This window comes from Mesitornis unicolor, unplaced genomic scaffold (genome assembly GCF_000695765.1).
Source record: "Mesitornis unicolor isolate BGI_N332 unplaced genomic scaffold, ASM69576v1 scaffold12081, whole genome shotgun sequence".
Lineage (NCBI taxonomy): Eukaryota > Metazoa > Chordata > Aves > Mesitornithiformes > Mesitornithidae > Mesitornis > Mesitornis unicolor.
Window position 1 is genome coordinate 3,630 of NW_010164505.1, and position 25,020 is coordinate 28,649.

The 25,020-nt window shown below is 39.6% G+C and overlaps 1 protein-coding gene across 1 annotated transcript in view; it reads left to right on the forward strand.

Annotated features, from left to right (window-relative positions):
* The window catches only part of HECTD4 (HECT domain containing E3 ubiquitin protein ligase 4), a gene marked incomplete at both ends in the record, with an annotated part of 48,072 nt that overhangs the window by 3,617 nt on the left and 19,435 nt on the right, over nucleotides 1-25,020 (forward strand). The window contains 38 exon segments of the mRNA XM_010194341.1: nucleotides 309-414; nucleotides 1,067-1,187; nucleotides 2,099-2,221; nucleotides 3,424-3,548; nucleotides 4,609-4,762; nucleotides 5,066-5,166; nucleotides 5,333-5,531; nucleotides 6,888-7,007; nucleotides 8,166-8,270; nucleotides 9,052-9,215; nucleotides 9,566-9,799; nucleotides 10,045-10,237; nucleotides 10,394-10,498; nucleotides 10,582-10,670; nucleotides 11,261-11,436; nucleotides 11,879-12,014; nucleotides 12,163-12,304; nucleotides 12,415-12,581; nucleotides 13,131-13,277; nucleotides 13,578-13,762; nucleotides 14,839-14,992; nucleotides 15,321-15,601; nucleotides 15,925-16,114; nucleotides 17,197-17,278; nucleotides 18,184-18,386; nucleotides 18,577-18,712; nucleotides 19,405-19,587; nucleotides 19,823-19,993; nucleotides 20,385-20,554; nucleotides 20,987-21,102; nucleotides 22,016-22,119; nucleotides 22,390-22,551; nucleotides 22,692-22,840; nucleotides 23,122-23,201; nucleotides 23,304-23,467; nucleotides 24,010-24,247; nucleotides 24,656-24,792; nucleotides 24,968-25,020. The exon segment at nucleotides 24,968-25,020 is cut by the window's right edge and continues 1 nt beyond it. Coding sequence (XP_010192643.1) covers nucleotides 309-414; nucleotides 1,067-1,187; nucleotides 2,099-2,221; nucleotides 3,424-3,548; nucleotides 4,609-4,762; nucleotides 5,066-5,166; nucleotides 5,333-5,531; nucleotides 6,888-7,007; nucleotides 8,166-8,270; nucleotides 9,052-9,215; nucleotides 9,566-9,799; nucleotides 10,045-10,237; nucleotides 10,394-10,498; nucleotides 10,582-10,670; nucleotides 11,261-11,436; nucleotides 11,879-12,014; nucleotides 12,163-12,304; nucleotides 12,415-12,581; nucleotides 13,131-13,277; nucleotides 13,578-13,762; nucleotides 14,839-14,992; nucleotides 15,321-15,601; nucleotides 15,925-16,114; nucleotides 17,197-17,278; nucleotides 18,184-18,386; nucleotides 18,577-18,712; nucleotides 19,405-19,587; nucleotides 19,823-19,993; nucleotides 20,385-20,554; nucleotides 20,987-21,102; nucleotides 22,016-22,119; nucleotides 22,390-22,551; nucleotides 22,692-22,840; nucleotides 23,122-23,201; nucleotides 23,304-23,467; nucleotides 24,010-24,247; nucleotides 24,656-24,792; nucleotides 24,968-25,020 — 5,665 coding nt within the window.

A 25,020-nucleotide genomic window follows, 5' to 3' on the forward strand; every position in this document is an offset into this window, starting at 1 on the left:
GTACATTCACTGTGAAATGAGAGTCTGGGCTTGAAAGCAAAGCAGTGATTTGTTACTTCATAGGAACGTGTTCATGCATCAGATCTTTGGAATTCCAAACAGTGCTATGTGCAGAGTAAGGTTTAACAGTCTGTAATATCAGCAGGGAACTGGGGTACAGTGTAGACAGAGGAATTTCTGAGAAGGCGCGTATATATGCTCCTATAAAATAGGAAATAAAAATAGGAAATAAATAAATAAAATAGGACATAAAAAGAAATTAATCCTGTAAAATGCTGTTTTCCAAAAGTTTTTGCATTCCATTTTAGGAGAGAGAAATAGCGGTCTCTCTCAACTTCGCGACGTTATCCTGACTAATTTAGCTGAACAACTTCAGAACAACAGATTTGGAAGTGAAGATGATGATCATTATAGGTAAAATGTAACAATATGCTCCCCTCCTCCCCATTTATAACGTCTGTTTTGTATAAAATCATATTTTGTATAAAACTTGTATAAAATTCTGCTGAAATTGCTCGTTATCTTCCTAGCAGCGTGACCTGCAATACTGTCTTTGTGTCTGTGGTAGGTGGGATTTCATTAGGACAAGGGAGAGAGAGGTTTGACATTTTAAGGGAAACTTTGGAGACTTCTTTACGCAAACTTAGGTTTGGATTCCCTACTGCTTAACATGTATGTGGTAGATGTGGATGATAACTGATAATATATAATATATAATAATGTCATGACATTGCTCTCCATATCACTGTGTTAAGTGACTTTTCAGCAGTAGAACTCTCCATCTTGAGTACCTGTTCAAGGGGAGAGGAGTTTTTTTTAGGAGTCATTACAAGTCATGGATTTATATCAGAGCAGTGCAGGAAATCTCGGGTAATCTGTTGCACTGATTGTTGTTAAACATTTCAGGTTTGGTTTTCTTTGTGTCAGAATCTCTGAAGTTGAACAGGTACTTGTTTTGGTTTCACATAATTTGTGATACAGCTTGCAGAGACGTTTGGGATGAGCTATACAAAATCCACAGCAATTAGACTATTAACTTTTTGCGTCTTTCCTGCATTTTTTGAAGACTAAATGATGAGCTGTTGCACTACATTCTCAAGATTGTTGTCCGAGAATCTTGTGTCTTAATCACCAAGTGCCAAACTGTATCTAAAGATGATTTTCAAAGGCTTCTTTCAACTGTGCCTGTAAGTAAAATGTACTTTGATAAAAGTGTATTTGCCTTTGGCTTCTTTTCCTCCTTAAATCCATCATCTTTACTAAGTATACAAAGGTGAAACTTTTATAGTTGTGCGGCTTAACAAATACAGGAAAAGAATGGCTTTTGTTTATGCTGTGCAGAGAAGGAGGGAACAGTTTCTTACAGCAAAGTAAATTGTAGAGTAATGCTGAAACAGGTTTATATGTGGATCTGTCTTCCAATTGCTCTGGTAGCTGTTTCAACGTAAAGGGAGTTCGTGTATCTCAACCTTCAAAGCGCTATAACAACTTGGAAAACAAAGTAAACTTGTTCTGCAGTTGTGTAAAAGCAGAAAGGATTATCATTTGCAGACAAAACTGAGAGAAAGTTGATGTTATTTGATGGTAAAAGCATGCATAGATGTTTTCAGTGGGGACAGCTCCCTGATCTGACTGGTGGCAAAGGCCGGGGAGGTTCCATGCCAACACAAGGGAGGGACAGAAAGCCACGACCTGGGCTGCAGGATGGGAGAGAAGTGTGCAGAATCATTGCCTTCAGGAATGTGAATTAAATTTAGTTCTGTGGAGGCATTATCTTTTAAGAATTAGTTAATGACACAGTACTCGAATACTACTATAATGCTACATGCTTGAATAAAATGATACTGCTTCTTTATAGGTTTTGCAAGTTATTTCACAGAATTCAGTATTTTGCAACTGGTTTCTTCTCTTAGATATGAATTAACAGGCTTGTGTTAAATCAGCAAAAAAATTATTGTTCAAGGGAAATGATTTTGTGCTTTTGCTTGTCTTCTACCCCTACTTTTTTCCTCTTTTATATTTCAAAGTGTGAGGATTGCCTGAATCAAAGTTGATTAAAGCGTTTAGATAATGTAAAGTGTACTTATTTATGTTAAAGGCTGCATCTTCGTGTTTGCGGTATCTGATGGCTGTACAGAACCACCTCCTCAGTAACACTATTTTGATTAAACCTGATGATAACGATGACAGTGACAGCTCCTTGCAGGGAGAGACATTGAAGGTACAGGTAAACACCAAGTTTTATTCTAGTATGGCTCTCTACAGTCAGTGTTCCTGTGACACCTTTTGTTGCTGCAGTGCATTCTACTTATGCTGTTTTGTTGGTTCTTTTCCTCTTGATACAGTGAAATCCCTGTAGTTTTTTTCCCTGTTCTCCAGCTAACGTCCGCAGTTGTTTTGCATTCAATATTCCAGCCTGAGTTCTATATTGTCAGACACATCTCTTCCTAAACATATGTATAATGAGGTTTAAAATGTATTCATGTGTGCTAGGCAGAAGAGTCGTGTGCCAGGAGTCCTTTCTGGACACATTACCTCTTGCTTCCTCTTCTCCAAATCATTTAGGTAGTCTTTGAAAAAATGTTTTTCCAACTTAAGTAGAAAAGAGTTTTTGCATTTGCTTTACTTGGCTTCTGCTTTTGTGCAGCTTTAACTTGCAAAGCTTACATAGAGCCCCCTACATCCATAGTCTGAAGTAGCGTGAATGATGTTTCTGGCAAGGAAACTGTTAGAGGACAAGGTTTGCAGACAGTGGTTGTTTTGGTGGTAGAAGGTTCATTAAAATGGTGTAATTTCATATTACTGCTGCAATGGTCTTGAATGGACTCCTAGAAGGCAGGGTTGTCCTAGCATGCAGGCTGCCTTGTCACAGCAGTTTTTTGTAACAGTAATGATTCTCCCATAATGGTATTTACTTCTGAATTTCTGGCGTTGTTTAAGCTGGTTTTGTCTGCTACTCTCTGAGACTCTGTGCTTGTCATCTGCAGCAGTTGAAAGTTATTTGTTCAGGCTCATTGAGTAAATGTTAAATATTGTAGTGCTTTTCTTGTCTCGCTGTTCACTCATGTTTTCATTGTTCAGTTTCTCTCTCCACAGTGATCTCCATACCTGCTAGGACATTCTGTCACCAATGCTGTACCATGGCTGGCAAACAGCTCACTCTCCTGTGCTGGACGTGGGAGTTCCTTCCCTCTAGAAACTGGATGTGCATCCTGTAAAATATGCACCTAGTTTCTCCCAGCACTTTGGGGCTTAGCATTATTCAAATTTAAGTCTTGGATGAATCTACTGCTGCAGGCCTGCCAGGTCACATTATCATTATTTTAATTTGGAAATCCATCGTTTTGTTCTGTTGTCTTTTTTATTATTATTTTTTTTAATTCTCTAAGAATTTAAGCATCCTCTAACTCTCTTTGCACCTAGGAGCTAAAGACCAGCATTTTGTCTCTTGCCACACAAATTCTGACAGGCTGTGATGAAGTCTTAGAAATGCTGCAGCAAGTCACTACAGCACTGATAAACAGCGACATTTCTGACCGAGAGCAAAGGTAAGACACGTATGAGTGTGCTGACTTGAAAACGGCATACTGTTACCTTCTATTTTTGTACAAGCACAGTTAGTATTATTAACTCTTTATGTTATAACTTCATACTTAAACTTTGAATGTATAGGAACTGTTTCTTACTACAGAGTTTGCTGAGGACTTATTTTTGGTAGAATTTAGAATCAGACTCTCCATGTCAGTCCTACTAGCTTGAAAACCTGTCGAAACTTCCAACTGGTACGGTTTTAGTTAGTTACAATGGTATTTATGAGCAGGATATCTGGAAACAAGCTGTAGTTAGTTAGCTGGGAGTATTCCTGTGAGCTAGGCCAACTTGTTTGTATTTTTAAATTCCTGCCTATTGCATCTCTAGTGGCTGGACTAGATATTTTAGTCCATGACTAGTCTTGGATGTTATGATAATCCTGTGTGTTTCATCAGATACCATCACCTTGCCCTTCCCTGTCTTTCCTCAACTTCAAAATACGTGTTGGGAATGGGCTGCAAACAGCAGCTGTGAACCTTTTCTCCAGTTGAACAACCACCTCCCTCTCCCAGTTGTATTTCAGTTTCTGTGCTTTACTAATCTTGTTAACTAATCTTGGTTTATTGACAATGCACAATTCCTTTGAGATGTTTTCACATGGGTTTCATGTTCAAACAGACTTCTGTAGATGCAGATTCTTTTCAAGTACTTTGAGCCACGTGTGCTAGAAGCCTGGTGTACTTTCTGAACAAATATATTTGTGTTTGGTGTGGACTTTCATCTCATGCCCATTGGAGCTTACAGTCTTCTGAGTAATTATTGAACTCTTGACTTAATGTCTTCTGGTCTGTCATTGGTTAGTAAACAAAGATTAGGACACTGACACTTGGGTGAAATTGTAATGTTTTCAAGATACTAAGTTTTTTGGGATGGTTGGTTGGTTGTCTTTTTAAAAAAATTCTCTACTGAATTGTTAATTGCCTACTTATGCATGCAATTATTAAACAGATAACTAGAAATAGAAGTGATACTCTACGAAAATAGTTGTTACTATGTAAACCTTGGCTCTCCTTACAGATTAAAAGGCCTAGAGCAAATTACAAAGGCTACTATGCTTGGTCATCTGCTTCCTGTCCTCCTGACATCTCTAATGCATCCGAATTTGCAAACTCTAACAATGGCTGATGCCTTGATGCCTCAGCTGGTGCAGCTGGTCCTTTACACAAGTCAGGTATGGTCTTTGTGTCAACAGTTGTCTACAGAGGAAAAAAACTGTAGCATGCATGTTCTAAAATGATGTAGATCCTGGTCAACCTTCTGCAGTAAGTGATCCACCACAGATCATAGTTTTAAGTATTGCTTGACAGCTACAAAAGCTGGTAATGCTGAATATTAATTTTGACTTGGTACAACAGCTGCTAAGTAATGATTTATTGTCAATAGCAACATACAGTGTGATTGCTAATGTATTTCAGTAATGAGATCTTAAAATGATTTACTGTTTGCGTGTTTGTAACGCTGGTTTGTGTCACAGACTGCACTGCTGCTTAAAACTCAGTCTCCAGTGTTCTCAGAATTGAACAGTTCCCCCAGTGGTGCATCAGAACAGAAAGGGAAGCTGTTACCTGATGAAAGGTGATTTTTTTCTTTACATTTGGATCTTTTCATGGTGTTAGCTGTAATGGTCATTATTTGACTGCAGAATAAATCTTAAAGCCACAGTCTTTTTCTTGTTAAAGGCAAAGCTGTAATGGTTTGTAAGGCTGTCTTAGAGAGATAAAATTTTTTGCTTTAATTTCAGAATGCTGGAAGAGAAAGAAGAGCCAGGTTTTCTTACGGGTTTGAAGATCCCTGCTCCCTGGGCTGCTGGGAAGACTGTAGAAACAGTTCATCCCGTCAGGGATAACTATAAATTTAAAGAAACTGTACATATTCCAGGAGCCCGCTGTTTATATCTTAGATTTGACAACAGATGTTCTTCACAATATGATTATGATAAGGTAAGCGAAGGCCAATTCAGAAATTTTTTCTTTAGTATATATTTCTGTCAGCAGCACTTCCCATTTCCATCATTTCAGCCCCTTGTCTTTCATGGTTCCTTATTTCCAGTGATCAGGATAGTGCAGGAGGCTTTTACTGATAGGAGCTTATTAGCGTACACTGTAATGTCACAGTCAACGTAGTTCAAAGCTGTAGAGCACAGGGGTGCAGAGAGGTTATTTCTTGTGCGTCACAAGTGTGAATAACTACTCAAAAAATTCTCAGGTTTCATCTTAAGACCAGACTTGGCTAAATGATAGAAAGCGTACAAAGAGTTATTGACATGAAAAGGCAGGAAGATGAAGATAAATGGTTCGTGTTTAATTTCTATTATTCTTGAAGAAACAGTCCAAAAAGAGTATATGCTGGATTCTTCTTGTGTATTGTTTCAGAACATAATATCCAGTGGCTGATTTAATGTTTAAAATCTATCAGTTATGAGGATCTCTTGTTAAGACTTAGGCTCTGTAATTAGGAAGCTTCCTCAAAGGATGTCAGGAGTAGTGGCTTTTTTCCCCAATTCAGAAATTCATACCAACACTTGCATTTATAAGTTCATCTCATGATGGCTTAGATTGTCAAAGTTTGACTTCCTTCTCATTTTTGCTGTCGTTCAGTTTTCCTTATTTCTCAGATTTTAATCGAGCTGCCTATTTTGTAGAGCAGCACAGTCTGTTCAAACTGGGCAGAACTGGAAAAGTTACTCCCCCCCCGATGATAAATGGCTTGTTTATGTGGATTAATATGAACAACTATTTTCAATTTCAAGAACACAACTAATAGGACTTGTTAACTTTGTTTAATCAGTGCTACTTACTGACTGTTGCTATATAGTCTTCAACCTGAAGCACATCCTGCAATATTCACTCTTATTAGTTATTTATTAAGCATCTTTAATATTAATATCACCCATTACTGGTTAAACAACTCCAGAAAGCTTCAGGCCATGTCATGTTCCCAGTGAAGTCACTGACAAAATACTAACTTGGCTGGGAATAGGCTCAATCCATTTATCAGTAGAGAGGCAGTGTGTTCTGGTTAGCACGAGGACTGGTTTTCTCCTGATTTCTGCTCCTGATTTGCTGTGTGACCTTGGGGGCAAGTCACTCAACTTCCTCTCTGCCTCAGTTTCCCCATCTGTAAAATGGGGATAATAATACTTGCCTACTCACCTCACAGGGCTGTTGTGAGGATTTGTTAATGTTGATAAAGCGCTTTGAAAATATAAAGCGCGGTGGAAGTGCTAAGTATTATTATTATTATTAGATTTTCTTGTTTTTCTCTTACAGTCTAACAGTGTATTTTATGTTTTGAAGTTGGTGATCTATGCTGGTCCTAACACAAACAGTAGGAAGGTTGCTGAGTATGGAGGCAATACACTGGGATATGGCAGCCGTAGTGTCTTAGGAACTGGTTGGCCGAAAGACTTAGTAAAGGTACAGTATTATAATCCAACAATATTTCACATAGAAAAATCCCCTTTGGAAACCGTTGAGTCCAATTTAACCCTTGTACACTTAAACTTCATTGCTATGCTTATCCACGATGAGATATCCATGTTCTGTCCTTGGGGAATAACTTTAAACTCGATTGTGTGGTACGTGTGATGCTTCTCTTTGAGCTTATCTGGTCTTGTTGTGTCTAACTGGGATTCCTTACTGGTGTGTCTCAGTCCTGGAGACTCCAGTGGCACCGCTGTTCTCAGAATTATCTTCCAAGGAGAAATTCCTGCCCAGTCTGAGGCTGTGTGTATTTTCTGAAGGTCCGTGGGCATGACTGCATTTTTTCCACAGTAGCCCACAAGTATAACAAGTAGCAAATGTAGCAACTTTCCAACCATTTGTGTTGGGTTTTAAAATGACATTGGATGCTTTTGGCAGTAAACCTAAGACAGAAAAAGGACTCAAACTTCATGAAACTTTACTATTTGAAGAATTTTGCAGTATGTTCCCTCAGGTCATATGCAGTGTTTGTTTTTCTTATGTGTTTATGCTGCTGCATTGTCCCACACTAAAGCTGGGCTGATATACATAACAAAAAATAACTTCAAAAAGCAAAACAAGAAGTAACGAACTGGAAAGCAATTTCAGACAAGCACTCTGTTCATAATTGCTGAGAATTTCCTTGATTTTTCAGACACAGATTTTACAGTTCTTTTAGCAAACTGTTCTATAATATGTTAATATTCTTCTTGAAGCATTTGTCTGTCTGCCTTCAGGAAGAGAACTGTTGATTATTGCATGGTTTCTTGCAGCCAAATAATGAAAGCATTTTGATGAAAATCAAGGCCAAGTGACACAGTCTGACTTGATAAATTCTGCTTTTGATTCTACAGCTATGGTGGCTTTTTTCTCCTGTTGTAAAATTAAAATGAAATTGTCTGCTGAAAGGTATCATCACAAAAAGGGAAGAATCATGAATCAGAGTATATAATTGGAGATAAAAATAATACTTAGATAACTGTCACTAAAAACATTTGTCCATAAAATAAGCCACTTGTATGAAAAGCCTGTTTGTTTGTCTCAGTTCTTAAATGTATCTTTCTTTTTTTTTCTTTTTTTTTTTTTTTTCGGCCTCCCCATCATAATGTTAAGGTGGAAGGAGATACAGTCACCTTCTCCTTTGAAATGCGGAGTGGTCGTGAGCACAACACTCCGGACAAAGCCATGTGGGGCTTTGCTTGCACTGTTCGAGCACAGGTACTCAAACGTGATGGATGCCATGGGATAGGTTCAGCCTCGCTTTATCTTCTCTCTGTTACGTACTTCGGTTCAAATAGAAACGTACTACAAAGTTGAAAGTTAAAATGTAAACCAGTAATAGCTCGCTTATTTTGGCAGTAAGACAAGTAACTTTTTTACAGTGTGAAGGACCTTAGTTTTAGGCACTTGGCTTCCTGAGCTAGGGATACCGTGTGGCATGGTCTGTAGCATGCTTGGGGTTTGATGAAGACAGTTATTACAAATGTGTCTTATCTATCTCTTGGCACTGGCACTGGACTGGGATGAAGTCACTTTAATATCTCTTGCTGCTTGTAGATCAGGATTTCTTTGGAGAAATGGGTATCTTGTAACACCATGGAAATTGGAAATTTAGTGAGGGAATGATGATCCCAGCCTATAAAGAAGAGAGGGAAGGGATGCTGGGATCAAGCAAAAGGAAACTTGAATCCTACTGCCAGGAAGTCAGGACTATGCCTGTGACATGACGAACCTGCAGGCCAAAGAATGACTGAACCAAAAATAACTTTACCTTTTCTCTGCTTTCTTGGTTCAGGAAAATAATGTTTAAATCCTTTGTTCCTTGCTTTAAATTGTTTAAAGCATTTTTTTAATATACCTCTGTGTAAGAGACATATATATCTATATCTCTTATCTATAAGATTATATATAAAAATATAACATGTCCTATCTTGAAATATATTGGGGAAGCACTTCATGGTTGATTGATGAGTGTAACTTATCACTGTTCCTACTACAGGAGTCTTCAGAGGACGTGTCAGGAGGTTTGCCGTTCTTAGTTGACCTGGCACTGGGCCTTTCTGTGTTAGCTTGTTCTATGCTGCGAATATTGTACAATGGACCAGAAATTACCAAAGATGAAGAAACCTGTCAAGAGCTCTTAAGATCTAAACTATTACAAAGGTAAAAAAAAACGTATCTGAGTTCCCATGTGGGTTTGTTTGAGAGATGGTGACTCTTGTAGTTGTGCTCAAGTTCTGTGTTTTAAGGTGGTGTTTTGATAATTTTTCCTGCAGTTTGTTCAGCAGTTCTTTGTTCCCAAAAATTAAGGAAATATTCCATAGAATAGAGGTTTTCTTTAGAGTAAGGAGAGGAGGATTGGACTATGCTTTGTACAAGCCACACTTAATATTTTAATATGGAGTCTCTCTTTGTAATGTGCTGTTGACTAATGTGTCTTTCTGAATGAGGGGGAGAGTCAAGAAAAAAAAATTTAAAAAATCTTTTTCATCTGTTTTTATTTCTTTTTCCAGGTGCCAGTGGCAGGTGGAAGCTAATGGTGTAATATCTCCAGCCCTTACACCAAGTCCTTCTCCACTGCCTCTTACTATAGATGAAGATAGAGAATTTACATATCCTTCCGATGTTCTAGTGCCTCCTGTCGGACACTATTTTGATCTGCCTAGGATTAGGCTGCCTCCAGGAATCATGATAAAACTCAGGGAAATTTCTGGACGTGCTCGGCCTCAATTTAGACCTAGTATCAAGTAAGCATCGTCGTCTTGCTCTGTTTTTCTAACTTGACTTCTGTTGTTTGAAATACTTGTGCCAAACTAAGTGAGCTAAAGAAGCAGCAGTGAGGATGCAGCATGCTTGTCGTGTGTGATGGTATGCATTTAATATTCTGTAAATACTTGTTTGTGAATGCAGCATCCAGTGAATTGTAAATATGAATTGTCAGATTTAGTCCATTGTTCTCGTTTAATCAGTTTGACTTTACCTGTAACCCTAGGGAAGTGATTCAGCCAGAAGTAATGGAGGAGATGGTAGTTTCATGTGTGATTAAACACTTGAATTTGGTTGATGCACTCCAGTCCCTGATAAATTTCCAGTATCAGGAAGAACATGCTGAAGAATATGATTTACTCTGTAAAATTATGGGAGAGACTTTCAAGAAGCTAAATGCCATGGAGAGACAATTGCAGGTAAAAATAAAATAGTGCTTTTTTTGAGAATAAAGATGTATTAACAGCCCTTTAGGAACAGACATACAAAATGTACTCAGATGTCTTCTTTTAAGATATCTTCTACTCCTTAAGATGAACAAGTACAACAAGTGTTATTTTTGTCTCTTTTATTAGAGCGTGGCCGAGCTGGAGCAGAAGTGGCAGAGTGAGGTAGATGATGCCATGCATGGGAAGCTGGAGAACAACGTCCCGTTCTTTTATGATTATCACTTCAATGAGGTAAGTGATGTGGCTGCTGTGTTTGCTCGTGCCTCACGCTGCTCTCTTGATACATGTTCATCCTTTTCCTCCGCTTTGTTTAGAGCAAGATGAAAGAACTGGAACTTCTGTGTTCAATGAAAGAAGTTTCCTTTGATGGAAGTGATCTTGAGAATGTGGTCCTGGCATTAAGGTTAGTAGCTGACTCTGGACTGTACCATTTAGGTGAGATACTTAAAAGAGAGGCAGCTTGAAGCAGCTGTGAAATTTCAGTGAGCTCCCAAAGTAGTTACTACGCAGGGTTAAAGTTGTACACGTACATAAACGCTTATTGAAGTAGGCGTTTGAATCGCATTGTACCCTGTGACACCTAAAGATGTGAAGCAGAAGCCGACACTAAACGTTTCATAAACACTTTGTCTAGTTCCATTAAGGGCTGGTAGACCTATAGAAAGAAAACCATCTTTGGGGGCAGGAGCATTCAGATGAACTTGTAACCAGGGAAGCAAATACTTTTAAACTTAATTTGCCTGTCTGTGTAGCAGTATCTGATTAAATTGTAAGAAACGTTTGTGCTAAATATATTAACAATTGTACCTACAGCTATGAGTACTTACTAACAAATCACTTCTTTATTTCTTTAATTTTTTTCTGCTTTCTTGGCGTAGAATACATTGATGCTATCTGTCTTTTAAAATAACCTTTCTCACAGTAACACTGTATTTCAGAAGGCATTAAAACGTGGTTGAGTTTGCTGCTTTTATTTTCCTTTCATAACCTTAGGGAGAAGTTTTTTCAAGAGGTGAATTCACTGATACAGAAGACCTCTCATCCCCTAGCAAAAACAAAAACATTAGTGAAGAGCTTGATGAACAGAGCAGAGCTGTTACTACATGTCACTATTGCAGCACAGTCTGGTATCACAAGAAGTATTTCTGGTACCCCTGCAGAGACTCCAGGTATATAGCTCATTACCTGCATTGTACTTTTTTTTTTCCCCTGAAGATACAATTTATTCCTTTTATCTTATTTTCCCTCTCACTTGAATTAAAATAAAATCTTTTTCAAATTATTTTTCAAATTAAATAAATTCTTTTAAATTAAATGAAGTTGAGTCTTTGCTCTCTAATTGCCATAATGGTGGTAAATAAAGGTCTGAGTAATCATATGTGGGATTTAAACTTTAGCCTCCTGAATTATTGGGCAAGAAATGTTTAACCTAATCAAAACAATATCTGAAAACAGGATATTCAAAACTGAGTTGTGAGTTCTTGCTCAGACTGTGTTCTCCCTAGCCTGTGTTATAGATTTCACTGGAATGTCCACAGTGATTTTAAAAACCATCTGTAAATAACCTCCTGCACCAGGAGTGACGTTCTTTCATGTTGTATAATATTGCAGCCTGTAAATCAGCATCTGAAACAAAAGTGATATCTCACGCGGTCCGCCAGCCCGTCTTCCTTCGCAGCATGTCAGCACCATCCGATTTAGAAATGATCGGTAACGAAGATATCGAGTTTGCTAGATCAAGTCAAAGGTATGCAAGGGTTCATTCTGCTAAGCTGCTTTACGGCGATGTGGCCAATGCTGGTAAAATCATCATAAACTTTGCAAGCATAGCACACTTTTTTTTTTAATTGCATCACTTTACTGCTGCCAGGTGTAATTATCCTGTGTTCTCATAGGCGACGCCACGTTACCAGCCACAGAAGTAGCTCCTTCACCCTTCTCCAGTCACTGACCATTGAGGACAGCAGGGATAAACCCACATACAGTGTCTTACTGGGGCAATTGTTTGCTTTCATTGGAACAAATCCTGACCAAGCGGTACGTCACTGTCAATGTGCTAAATCATTACATTTTCAAATCTAAACTTTTACAAAGGAGAGAAGTGTCTTGCTTGTGTCTCGTTAACAAAACCAAACCAAACCTCGCAGGTATCCAGCAGCAGTTTTCTGCTGGCAGCGCAGACGCGGTGGCGGCGTGGGAACACGAGGAAGCAAGCCCTGGTGCACATGAGAGAGCTGCTGACGGCAGCTGTGCGGGTTGGCGGTGTGACACATCTGGTGGGCCCAGTGACCATGGTACTTCAGGGAGGACCAAGGTTGGTTTATCTCTCTGGAAATAATTAAATGTTTCCGTCTCTGTAGAAGATAGTAAATTGCTTTGCACAGAGAGAAAATGTAAGAAGTGACTAGCTGGGAGGGCTCGAGTTTGCAAAACTAAGCTTGCAACAACCACTTTTATAGGCCTTTGTGTGGTAAAAAAGCAGAAACTTCCAAGAAATGCTTTTATTTGGCACATATAGGGTGTCTTACTCTCCTGACTGAATTTTAAGTCCATGTTTATTAGGTGTGAGTGGTAAATTTATCTGATACTAATACTATCATCTGAATTTTGTAAATATTTTGTAAGTATTTTGTTTGTAGTCAGACCTCAGTTGCGTCTGAGGTAAAACTACTGTACTATCTTGTCATGTTTTCATATGAAACACACGTAAACGTGACTTGCAGTTTTGCTTCTAAATTGTCCTTGAGTAATTCTTATTATCTTAATATATCTGATTATTTTTCTTTAAAAGATATATTTGGAAGCTTGTTCATTTTATCTAACCTAGAAAGCCTACCATTTCAAATATCTTAACTACCAACAGAATTGAAGAGCTCACGTGTGGTGGGATGGTGGAACAGGTCCAGGAAGCTTTTGGAGAGACGATGACGTCTGTGGTCTCGCTGTGCGCTCGCTACCCCATTGCTTGTGCAAACAGCATTGGCCTCTTGTGCACTATACCTTACACAAGGTATGCAAGTTTTGCTTTGAGAGGGAAGGAGGGCATCCACAGCTGTCCTTATTATGTTTTACCTTAAGGAGAAGCATTTTGTAGTATAAATCCACTCCCTTTCTTCATAGTAAGGAGTATCTGAGAACATCCTGTTACATTTTCTCAGAATACAGAATTTAGTCTGGGAAGAGACAGAACCATCTTTCTGCCAAGTGAAATAATTAATTGCTGAGTTAACAAGTTCTGGATTTTTATTGTGTCTGTTGTTAGTGACTGAAAAGTTACTTAAGTAAATCCTGAATTTCTCTTCTCATATAGGAGTGAAGAGAAGTGCTTGGTACGTAGTGGCCTGGTACAACTTATGGACCGGCTTTGCAGTTTAAGCAGCCAGACAGAATCCAGTTCAAATGAAAAACAGACCAAGAAACAGAAGGTGGCCACCATGGCTTGGGCTGCCTTCCAGGTGCTGGCCAATCGATGTGTCGAATGGGAGAAAGAAGAAGGTAGGAACATTGCCAGGTATATTTCTACTACGCATTTTGGAATCGCCCAAGTGCCTGAGAAGTGGTGTAAATGTATTTAAAACAGGGCATTCACTCACCATGACTTCAGTACTGCGTGGGTTTCTCAGAACACACAAGTGGTTCAAAAATAAGTCCATTTTCTTCCTGTTCTTTTTTTTAATTCTAGCTTTTTTTCTTCCTCGTTGAAGTGTTTATGTTGCAGGTAATTTCAGGTCTGCCACTTGGTTCTGTCTAGACATAACAGAGAGCTCTGTGACCCTGAGTGATCACTAGTGCATTTCTCCTGTGATAGGATTCACCCATAACATACATAAGCTTAAACACGTGGCTATTGGCTAATGGGACATAAATGTTGTATCTCATTTTATTTTAAAGACATTTTGTATACAAAGTTTTTATATACATTTTTATATACAAGTTTTGCTATAGCAAAACAAAAATAGTTTTTATTATTTTGAGCTTACGGGTAAGGAATTTCACAGAATATGAGGAGTTGGAAGAGACCTGGAAAGCTCCCCCAGTGCAACCCCTGCCAGAGCAGGATCACCCAGACCAGGTCACACAGGAAGGCGTCCAGGGCTTTGGGTGTCTCCAGAGAAGGAGACTCCACAACCTCTCTGGGCAGCCTGGGCCATGCTCTGCCACCCTCACACTGACAAACTTTGGCCTCATCTTCAGCTTGAACCTCCTGTGCTCCAGCTTGGGACCATTGCCCCTTGTCCTGGCATTGGCCATCCCAGAGCAGAGCCTGGCTCCTTCCTCCTGACACTGCCCTTTCCAAATGGATCCCCAGGAATGAGGGCACCCCTCAGTCTCCTCTGCTCCAAGCTCAAGAGCCCCAGCTCCCTCAGCCGCTCCTCAGCAGGAGATGCTCCACTCCCTCCATCATCTCTGTGGCCCTGCTGGACTCTTTCAAGCAGTTCCTGTCCTTGACCTGAGGGACCAGAACTGGACACAAGATTGCAGCTGTGGTGTGAGCAGGGCAGAGTAGAGGGGGAAATGTGTACATTCATTTTTGTGAATCACAGTTGTATATTCTTGCATTACTTTTAAAGGTGGTTCAACAGAAGCTGTTCACTCTGGGCTGGCTCGTCAGGTCTCCAGCCTTCTTACCAACCACCTCGCACGAGCAACCGAGTGCTGTGGTAACCAAGCTGCAGGGAATGATGCTCTTCAAGATGTTCTCAGTCTTCTTAATGACCTGTCAAGGTACGAGGCCTTTGTCTCTGGGTTATCTTTTTCTACGTATGAAAGTAGTTAGGGGTTCTTTTGGGGATATTTTTACGGCATTGAAGGCAAAATAACTTTCAAAACCATTCTAAAAATTGACTTGTAACCTGATGCTTAATCTGTGTTTAATCTGTGCTATCAGGTTATTTTAAGAATTGTTGCAGGTTTTCTCAGGCACTGATTTATTTTCTTTTTACTTATGTTTTGTAAATAATAAATTAATTTGATTTTAATTCCAAGAGTATCATCAAACAATCTTTTTTTTTAAACAGCAGTTACCTGGTTTTGTTTGTTTTTTCCCTTTCAGGAGTCACATAGGTAAAGCAATCCTGAGCCAGCCAGCCTGCGTGTCCAAGCTTCTGTCCCTTCTCTTGGATCAGCGTCCTTCTCCGAAGTTGGTCCTTATAATCCTCCAGTTGTGTCGTGCTGCGCTGCCTCTCATGAGTGTTGAGGACTGTGGAAATGTGGAATTGCCTCCCTGGAGTTACTCGGTACCCTCTCTGAACAGTGAACAGGATGATCCCAGTGACCCAGCCTCCAAGATTGCCTCTCTGCTGTTGGCAAAGCTGGCAGATTATGTAGTACCAGGTACCAGCAGCTTTTTGGTGTCATGCTAATTTGAGAAACTGCCAAGCAGGTCATGTTTCTGCAAGGAGCTTTTGTATTGACAGAAAGCTCAAGTAGGAGAAGATACATATGTCATGTCAGTGTTGAAAGACAGGATGTTTCTGTGGCTTTCCAGCCACCTCTTAACTTAACTCTTCTCAGACTAAGGTGTGTGTCACAGTGATGTTTTAGACACATCTTGGGTGTGTTAGCATTAGTTTCAAGGGCAAGAAAGTTTGTTGATGGAGCTCACAGTTTTGTGTTTTTCTTTGTTGTTGTGTTTTTCTCTTCTTTTCTACCTCAAGGATGCCAGACAGTTCTTTCTCCAACCGCCTCTGAGCCAGATACTACTTTGGCAAAAGCCAGCCCTAAAAATTCTATAAAAGGCGATAAAGATCCTGGAGAAGAAAGCGAAGCAGTTGATGGTAAACTTTCTATTTTTATTCATAAACGGGAAGACCAGTCATCCCATGAAGTCCTTCAGCCATTACTGAGGTAATCCTAACTCACGGGATTGAAATTAGCAACCAATTTCACCAATTCAGTTTCTCTTCTGCTTTCTTTTTAGTGCTACAGCTGTAGAAAAATGCATCCTAGACTTAATAGTAAATGGGAAAGCAAAATGTCTTCGCTACTGGCAAAATAATAATGCCAAAATGGTTTATAGGGCTGATGCTTAGCATACCATTACCTGGATAAAAATGCATTCCACTACTGCATTTGTGGTGAGGCAACAGTAGAAAGAATCTAAATCTCAGTGCTTCCTGAACTTGTCTGTTTTGTTGAAGACTGTTCAGCAATGATGAGAGCAGCAAACCTGAAACAGAGCAGAGTACACAGATGTATAGAAGGATGAAGGAGGTGTGAAGTGTGGTGTTTTGGTTTTGCTTTGCTTTGCTCACAAGCTGTGTAAGCCACTGATAAAGGAACATAAAAATATCTTAAATCTGTCTGCAAACAGTCTCTTGAAAAATTAGCTACTTGAATGATGCTCCGTCAGAAAAACTGAATGTTGCTTCTTGTACATAGAGTTGTACAGACTGTGTGGGGCTAACAAATAGAACTGTCAAAGCAAAATGGCCTTAAAAGCACTGCTTTTAATAATGCATACACTAGCATATAATTTGCTATTACAGCTTCTTTAGTATTCTTGGTAACGTCCTGGATGTTGAGGTCTCTGAATGTCAAACAGCCAACGTTATCACCTCTTTGGTGCTTTGTACGATTTGTCCCATCTTCCCCCACTCAAGTTGGTTTTGAAGCCATGCCCTAAAAATGATACTGAAAGGTACAGCTGCTGGGTGTTCTTACGCGAAAGGTTAACTCGGCTTTTACTGAACACACGTGCCTGGGGGCTAATTTCATGATGCTTCTTTTTTGGGGGTAGGAAGGGTTAAATTGCTTCAGTAAATTACAGTGCAATTGGATATATCCTTAAATATCAAGTATATCTGTTACTGTTGAGTAACAGATCACAAGGGTTCCTTTCAAATAATTTTACATTGAGCTATATAGTTCAGCTGGTTTTTTTCCACCAATGAAAACAAAGCTAATTTGCTTTCTTTTCACTTTAATAGTAGCTCAGAGGGTCGTCCATTCCGACTGGGAACTGGAGCCAATATGGAGAAAGTGGTGAAAATGGATCGAGACATGACAAAAGTAAGAAAAAGAATAGACAAAGAATTATTCAACATGGAAAAAAATCAGTGACCAGTCAAAATTCTTGTTTGTTATGGGTGTTAAATCCCCTTTATTAAATGTTGTTAAGTTTATAGAACTGTTCAGAAAGATAACTCACAGAATCACAGAATCGCTCAGTTGGAAAAGCCCTCTGAGATCATCACGTCCAACCGCTCCTGTCTACCCCCTAAACCATATCCTTAAGTACCTCATCTACCTGCTCCTTAAACACATCCAGGGATGGTGACTCCACCACCTCCCTGGGCAGCCTGTTCCAGCTTCTGACGACCCTCTCAGTAAAGAACTTCCTCCTTATCTCTAACCTGAACCTCACCTGGCACAGCTTGGTGCCATTTCCCCTTGTTCTAGCGTCCATCACAATGTTAACTTTAGGTACTTTGTGATGTAAATACAAGGGTAAATTATGAAAAAGAGTTTTAGCTGATGCTTCCTCCAACCATTGTATGTCACGTTTAGGGCCCTTTAATACTATGTTTCCTGAAGTGTTTAGTGCATGTTGATAGTATGAATTTTAAACCACATATTTACATTTTCATGTATATTTTCAGATGTGTTCTTGAGTATTTGCACCATAAATAACTCCTGTGTGGCTTTTTGATCAGAGAAGTGAAACTCTACTGTTAAGCTAAGAATGGAATATTAAAAGCAATGAATCCGCATTGATTTCTCATTTCTTTGTAGATGAGAAAAAGCAACAGAAAGAATTTGTCTTATGACTCTGACTAACACATACCCAGGAGGATGTTTGGATGTGTTCTTGGTACTTTTATGTATGCAGAGGGAGGAGAATTAACTGCGTTATATAGCCAAATACAGCTGATATTAGTATTTGTCTTACATGGTGATTTTGTGTTTTTTTTCAGAGTGGCTGCTGTGAAGTTATCACAGAAGAAGCTGCTGCAGCTCTTCGAAAAGCAATGAAGTGGGCACAGTCTGGTCTCATAGTTAGTGTTGGGCCACCCATAGAAACCGTCAATCCAGAAACTACCAGTGGGTTGTCCACTGGGGACAAAAAGAAGACTGCACAGACATCTATTTGCAGAGAGAGGAATTCTGAGCTTGCCAGGTAGGTCACTTTGGATCTATAGCTAGAGTCCAGATTCTACTTGTCCATATACCAGCATTTGTAGTGCTCTAGAAAAATAACCTGGGTGTTCATAAACTTCCCTTTTTGGAGCTGTATGTTATTGCTGACAACTGAAGCCTCTTCTCTTCCTTTGAAATTAATGTGCAAATTGTGTTCTCCTCCTGAACAGGACGGATCCTGTGAGGCCGTTCATCAGTGGTCACGTTGCTAACAGCATGGCAGCAGAGGTGATCGCTTTGCTGCATAGCTTGCTGATGGCACCAGAATCAAATGCAGCTCAGATATGGACAACAACTGCGGAAAAGGTAAGCAAGCAGAAGATCAGGTATCAAATGCTATGCCAAGCATGTGTTGAGTAGTTAAGAGAACTTAATTATTAGCAATTCCCTAAGCTACTCCTTTCCAATTTACGACTTTTAACGCTTCAAAGTGGGATGTGTAACAGCACAGGAGCCTGTTCTAGTAGATGGTATCTGTCTGATGTCTTAGAGTGGAATAAATAATCAAAAACTATCCACTGTTAGAGAATGTGTGTGTGTTGTCCTCTGTAATTCACCTATCATTCTTTTCAGTGGTGAATAATTCTGTTTGTTTAGGGAGTTATCTTGCCTTTGCCAGGTAGTTATTCTACTTTTGGTATTCAGTCTTCCATGCTATGGCCTCTGAGGGTCTGAAGTGCTGACTGGACAGTATAGCACCTCGCTTTTGTGTTCCTCTGAATCATACAGCACCTAATTTGTTGCTTAGGCTAAGTCCTTGAGCAAAGACTTTTGTTTAGATTATATATGTAACTCTGTGATTCCAAAAGTTATCAGGGAATGGAGCGGGCTTTGGTGGTGCTCACGCTGCAGAGAACTCAGAATATTCTGTGTTATATAATTCTCTTCAAAAATAAAAGTAATTCTGAGTCTCTGTGTGGGCTGGAGGCTTGGGGTGTTGGGTTTTGTTTGAATTGTGCTTTGAAGTCACTTTCTGGGATTTTTGCTTCTGTCTCCAGGTTCTGTCTCGGGCTCTGATGTACATTCCACAACTTGGGAAATATGCAGAGAGCATTTTGGAGAACGGAAGTAGCAGTGGAAGAAAACTTGCCAAACTTCAAAGAATTGCTCGCCAGGCAGTGGCTGCCCTTTGTGCCCTGGGTGGCTTTAAGGAGACAATTAAAATAGGTTCTGAAGTTCAGGTAATTCAGCGCTGTTCACATTTAATATCTTAAATTAGAATTGATGCTTTTGATGATGTTTTGCCTGCCATTGTGAAGCCATTTCAGTAACGCCTGTGGCGACCGCTATTGCGTGTTACTCCTGTTTCCTAAAATACTCAGCTCTAATTGCATGTTGAGTTGGTCTGTGTTGTTAGACACTCAGCGATTCTTGTTTGTAAAGCATAAATCTTATCCAGACCTTTTTTGGTTGCAGGTTTTAGGTAAAGGAATAGCAGGAAGCATTGGAGTTGTGGCATCTATTAATGAACAAGAAGGTATAGCAACGGTCAAATTTCCACCTACCAGTATAGACAGTAGAAAGACCTCACAAGCATCAGACACATTAACTATTCCATTATCTAGGCTCTGTGTTCCACGGTCTGAGGTACGGTAATTTTAAGAATCCATTATTAAGTATAATATAAATTATTCTTTTGTCACAGCATACTGGCAATTAATCTACAACACGTAAAAAGTCCGTTTCACCTTTGATTAATTATTATTTGTAAAGTTTGCCTCATTATTTTAAACATACCTTAATATCTATATTTAAGTTCTCATTCAAGTAACATAGATATTAATATTTTGGTGCTTAAGGATGTTCCATTGCATACTGTGTTGCCTTTTGTTTTGGTTTTGTTTTTGTTTTTTTCTTTTTCTTGGCTGGTGTTTTGTGATAGTACAAAATGAGAATTAACTCCAGGTAATAAAACGCCCTCATTTCTTAGAAACTAACTACTTGAATTTAACTTTTTACCGTGCCCCCCCACCATCAGGCATTGCCTCTTCATAAACTGTCCATTACTGAGAAGGTAGTACAGGCAGTCCAGTCCATGTTGCTCCCTCAGGAGGGAAGTCTGTCTATTCACACCTCACTCCCTGCAACAGGAGATGGCTCAACTCCAGTAATGGCAGTGGTGCGGCTTCTTGCTGAAATCAGAACCAGGTGAGTCACTGGGGTTTTTGTGCAGCACCCCAGTCTGTTTGAATACCATACACAGATGCTCAAGAAGATTGCATGTGTTCTGGTTTTCTTCCTCTATTGATACTGGCATTTGAAAGCAGGGGACAAGGCAAAAACTCTTGTTTGCTTCCTTAACAACATCCAGACAATAAATGTAAAGGAGTACCGTAAAAGGAGTACCTGAAATAAAGTGCCCCCCGTAACACTGGCAGTGCCTTGAGCAAATGCTTTATATAAGTAAATGCTGTGAAGCAGGGCAAAGCTGTCGTTGTGGATGTTCTGATGAATAGCTAAGCAACCAGACAAAGAAATAGATCAGTCAGTGTGCTGTCCTTTAATTCAATACATGTAAAGACAACTTTGAATTCAGCATACGCTTTTGTAATGCTTTAAATGTGTCGCTTTTCCATTAAGAGCATGCCTGGTGATGGCTCAGCTGTTAGAAGACAGCTCATTCTGTGAAGAATTCATTCAGCAGTGTCCAGCTGCCGTTGAAGTTCTTAATCTGGTAGCACAGGAGTGCAGCCCTGGTGGGTATTCAATACATTCTTGCAGCTTCACTGTCGTGTTCGGTTCTGAGACGTAACGACTTTTAAAATAATTTCAGGGTTTTATCCTACAGCTACTTAGAGGTTACGATAGCTCACACAGTACAGCATGTCTCGTTATAGCTGCAGAGCTGTTAACATCGGAGTTAATCAAACTAAATAGTTTAAACATTAGGCATAAAGTTTAGGCCAGAATGTGATTATACGATGCATCTCCCAAGATGCAAGTCCTGGAACTACTTCTCTACTGCTGCGTTTCTGAACCCTTCTCCACTTTTCTTGCTTCCACTGTGACCTATTCTGTATTCTTTGACATTATCATTTATGTTTTACTTTTATGACCTTTTTGCTGGATTTTTTTGTGCCTTTTTATTTTTCTTATCATTGAGCTCTTGATTTACTTTCCTCTTGTTTAAGGATAAGCAGTGGGCCCAGCAGAAGCTTTAGTTAAAGGGCAAGCTTTAGGAATATGTCAGAGGCTTTCATTGGAGGAAAAGTGGCTGAAGTAAAGGATGTTAGGGTGGGGACCAAGTGGGTTTCAGTATCATCTGCAGTGTAAAAGGGAGCATACTGATTTTTTTTTTTACACTGCATGTAAATTTGACTTCCTGCTTTTGCTGTGTCAAACTTGCTCAGTAAAATGAATTTTACATCTTAATTGACATAGCAGTGTCTTTGATAACCAAATATAAAATAAACATGAGAGAAATGATTGCTTGTATACATTAGATTTTTGTCTTTAATGTTGTTGATTAGGTAAGTGAGGCTATTTGCATAGAAATTAGAAAGCAAATGTCGTATTTGTTTTTATTTAACAGTATTAAGATTGCATTGTTGGACTCAAGTAACTAGATTTGCTTGGAACCTCATAACTTGGTTTGGTTTGTTGTTACAGGGGAGAGGCTCCTTGTTGTAGAAATGCAGTGTGAAAGGCTACGAATGTTGTATCGTGACTGTGCTCGCCCTCCTCCTCCTCCTCTCCAAGCAGACAGAAGACAGGTGAGCACAGAAATAGCCCCATGCAAATGCAGCCAGACACAGGGTGCAGAGGCTCTGCCTGCAGTGATGGAGCCAAACTGGGTGGATTCTTACAGAAACATTTCATTTAATGTGGATTTCTGTAATGGGATGTGACTTCTTGTGCTTGCACTTGTGGTAGTTGCATCTGTTTGGGTTAAATGTGTACTTCGTAAAAGAATGCGTCATTGGATTTCAGTGGATTACTTCAACTGTAGTTAGTGGAATAAAATGCTCTGTTCCTGTTTCTAGCCCAAAGAAATCACTTGGAGCCCATCAAGAGTGTTTCCCCCTGTGCGAGCGTGCATGTTTTCATCGCATCTCACAGCTGTGACCTTTTTGGCTGATCCTAGTGCAGGGGGAGGACTTCCTCGGGGCACATTTATCTATGCCACTTCACCAGTTCCAGTACAGGTAGGAACTCACAAACTGTGCAACAGTTCGTGTCACTTAATATTCAGTACTGCACGAAAATGAAAAAGAGTTTTTTATTTTACCTATGTTTTGTAAATATATATATATATATTTTAAACTATTATTAATTTTATTTCTAGGCACCATCATTCTACTGGGAAATAGAAGTAGTTTCCTATGGGGATACAGATGATGACACTGGACCAATAGTTTCATTCGGATTTGCTACAGAGGCTGAAAAACGGGATGGTGCTTGGACAAACCCAGTGGGCACCTGTCTTTTTCACAAGTACGTTGGAGATGTACATCAAAAATCCTGGTCTTGCTCAGTACATTTTTATGGTCCTTAGGGAGCAGTATTGTGAGCACTTTGTAGTAGGCAGCATATATGTTTTAATTGAAATGTAAAAACGATGATCTAGAATATGTCCTTATCAAAATAAGGAGAGTTGAGTTGCCTTTTGTCGGTATCACAGCTCCCTAGACTTGGAGGGAGCACTGTAATTTGTTCTAATTTGTAGCACGTGGTAATTTGTTTCAGTGCACTCTTTAATTTTCCTCTTGTGTTAGCAATGGGCGAGCAGTGCATTACAACGGCTCCAGCTTGCTGCAGTGGGAGAGCGTTCGACTGGATGTGACTCTTTCACCTGGTATGTAAAAACACAACTAACTGGCTTATCTGGTAAATCAGAAACAGTGGATGAGATGACAGATTAAATCCATGTTCTTTTTTTGATGATTATATTCTACAGGTGACGTGGCAGGAATTGGATGGGAAAGAACAGAAGGAACTCCACCCCCTCCAGGGCAGCCAGCTAAGGGCAGAGTTTATTTTACGTATTGTGGGCAGCGTCTTGGGCCATATTTAGAAGATGTCTCTGGTGGAATGTGGCCAGTTGTCCACATTCAGAAAAAGGCAAGTTTTTAACGGAAATATGGTGGTTGATGTATAGTCTTTCATAAATATTTACAAAATTACACAGAAAGTATTTAACCCACTTAACTATCTATAAAAAAAGTGGAGTGACAGTTTTTACCTTCAAGTTAGGTTGAGTTATTGCTATACCCTTCCCAGTGTGCATATATGTTTTTGTAATTACTTGGAACTTTTCCTGCCCGTTAGGACACTAATGGTGCAGCTGGCTCAATTGAGATGGTATTATTCTGTGCTTGTAGCCCTTCTATTAGTATTCCTTTGCAGCAGTGACTTGCTTCAAAGTAGACCAGCCTAGGTATGCTGGATCTTGATGCCAGAAAAAAAGGAAAGCTCCAAGTTTGTTTAGCAGCTTAATACTTTCCCTGCTGCATCTGGTTTTAGACCTAGCAATGCTGGGAAAACCATGTGGCATGAAGATGTGATCAGCTTCTCCCTTTGGCCCAGCTTTTAAAAAAGAGACAAGAGAGAGATCAAAACAATCCGCAGCTCATCTTAATGCTTTTATGTGCATCTGCTTTCAGAACACGAAAGTCCGGGCCAACTTTGGATCTCGGCAATTTGCCTATGCTGAAGGACAGGCTCACAGGAATGCTGCTGATCTGTGCATCGACCTGGCTGAAGAAATTAGCGCCAACTTTGAAGCATTGCCTTTTGCCATGGCTTCTGACAGCGACAACGATGCTGGCACCAGCATCGCTTCTGATCCTGGGACCCATGGACCGCCTTGTAGAATTGCTGCTGTTGCTACGGCTCAGCAACGTAAAGTGATGATTAACGTTTTTTTAAATCTCTTTCAGGAGAAATTACAATCAATTAAATAGGATTTAAGCACAGCCTGCCTGCAGTCCTTAGGGACTGCCTTTTTAGGCAAAGCAGTACAAGAAGCATTGTCAAATACATGCTTCTTTGATTTTAAGACAAGGCAATTAATAAAAACCTTACTTTGGTCTTCCTTTTTATGTATGCACAAATTGTTCTCAATCAATGCAACTGCAATGAGAAATGATCTTATTAGGGCTTTGAATCAGCCAATTGGTTACACTGTGTCAAAATGCATTAAATTACCACAGACTGAAGACCACAGAATGCAGTATATTTAAAAAACTTCATGGATTTTTTGCCTGCCTTCTAGTGCGTTACGATCTCGTCGTGTCTTATGTTTTGCAGAGTATGACAGTGACACATCTTGCCACTATAAAATGGAGTTAAGCTATGAGAACTTCATCACATCAGGCCCTGATCCTCATCCACCTCCTATTGCAGATGATGAAAGTGATGATGATGACGATGATGATATTCCCCGGGTGAGGAACGTGGCAAGCTCTGCTTGCTAAACTTGTAGTCCAAATATAGGACTTGTAATTCAGATTTTTAAGTTTTGCCTCACAAGAGTTTTTTTCCCTGCTTCCTTAAGGAAAATATAGCTGTTGTTAACTTTGCTTGCTTTCTTGGTGTTGTAAATAACTTCTGTCTCTGTAGGAGGATCACTATGCCCTCTTGGTTAAAGCCTGGGAAACTAAAGTTTTCCCTAC